Source organism: Octopus bimaculoides, chromosome 5, assembly GCF_001194135.2.
Source record: "Octopus bimaculoides isolate UCB-OBI-ISO-001 chromosome 5, ASM119413v2, whole genome shotgun sequence".
Classification (NCBI taxonomy): domain Eukaryota; kingdom Metazoa; phylum Mollusca; class Cephalopoda; order Octopoda; family Octopodidae; genus Octopus; species Octopus bimaculoides.
Window position 1 is genome coordinate 18,530,068 of NC_068985.1, and position 1,605 is coordinate 18,531,672.

The 1,605-nt window shown below is 37.8% G+C and overlaps 1 protein-coding gene across 1 annotated transcript in view; it reads right to left on the reverse strand.

Moving 5' to 3' along the window:
- Positions 1 to 1,605, reverse strand: part of LOC106871756 (tetraspanin-8) — a 108,490-nt gene that overhangs the window by 1,236 nt on the left and 105,649 nt on the right. The window contains exon 6 of the mRNA XM_014918391.2: positions 564 to 647. Coding sequence (XP_014773877.1) covers positions 564 to 647 — 84 coding nt within the window. The remainder of the gene's footprint in view (positions 1 to 563; positions 648 to 1,605) is intronic.

The window sequence follows — 1,605 nt, forward strand, 5'->3', positions numbered from 1 at the left end:
GCATTTGTTCATGCTATTTCTTGTTGAAAACATTCTTCAAATGTTTTGATTTATTTTATTTAAAAATAGAGGAAGCTTTTAAGAAAGTAAATACAATTGATCAACTTGACTCCAAGTACAAAACTTAGAAAATTCTAGTCTGGTACTATTTTTTCAGTCATCACTTCTTTCTCGTTAACGCTGCATCGAAGAAGCCAGGGAACAGAAGAAAGAAGACATGCACTCAACACCAGAGCTGAAGATACCTCCGAAAGGGGGGGGGGGACGTCAAAACGGTAGAGGAGTAGGGGCCGAAACCGGACGCGGTTGTGGTAGCAGACCATGAAACATGGTTGAAATTCCTGATATAAATGGAGGGGCAGGCATGGTTGAATGGCTAAGTTCACCTCGGAACTATAGGGCTCAGGATCTGATCCTGCTGCATGGCACCTTGGGTGACTTCTACCAAGCACTTCAGGAAGCTGAATATTTTGTTCAATAACAGTATGGTAACACATCAGATGCAAGGAATCAGTGAACATTGAATATAATGGGATAAATTTGAGGAAATTAATTGTATTTACCTGTAATCCTAGAATAGCTACCACTATTCCAGTAATAAGGAGAAGACGTTTTTCGACAAGATTTACAATTGCTCTGCCACAACCCTTCAAAGATAAACAGAAAAAAAATATATTAAAATGCTGTAAAGTAAATGTCACATCTCCAGAGTAAATCTCAATGTTAAAATATGAAATTAAGTCAGAAGGAAGTCTAGATTTTGGAATTTAAATTAAAATGCATAACAAATGATTTCTGGCCTCAAGAAGGAAATACTATATCTACCAGCACACAAGACATTTTTTCTAAATGTACAATTGCTGTGTGTTTAATGCAGCTGTACGACAAATGGGAGACAGTATTGTAGGCTAACGAGCTGGATGAGCATAAGTCCACAAGACACCATCATTATAATTAATACTAAAATATTGGTTTCAAATCTTAGCACAAGGCCAGAAATTTCAGGGGAGGGAGTAGATCGATTACATCAATACCAGTGTTCAACTGATACTTATTTTATCGACCCTGAAAGAATGAAAGGTAAAGATGGCTCCAGAAGTATTTGAACACAGAACGTAAAGACAGACAAAATACCCCTAGGCATTTTGCTTGCCACACTAACAATTCAGCCAGCTCACTGCCTTATTTTAATATTAAAGTATTGAAAAGACCACATTACCACACTAAGCACAAACTTAGGAAAAATTGCTTACAGTACCCTGGCAGTTATGTGGGAAGGTCACATCATCTTATACCTCCTCCTCCAGCATACATTACTCACACCTGATGCAAGTTTTAAATTATTCAATGACTGTGCTACCTGTAAGAAACAGCTTTCATTTCTTTCATTTGTTTCAGTCATTTGACTGTGGCCATGCTGGAGCACCGCCTTTAGTCGAACAAATCAACCTCAGGACTTATTCTTTGTAAGCCTAGTACTTATTCTATCAGTATCTTTATGCCGAACCGCTAGGTTACGGGGACGTAAACACACCAACATCGGTTGTCAAGCGATGCTGCGTTGATAAACACAGACACACAAACATACAAATATATATATATATA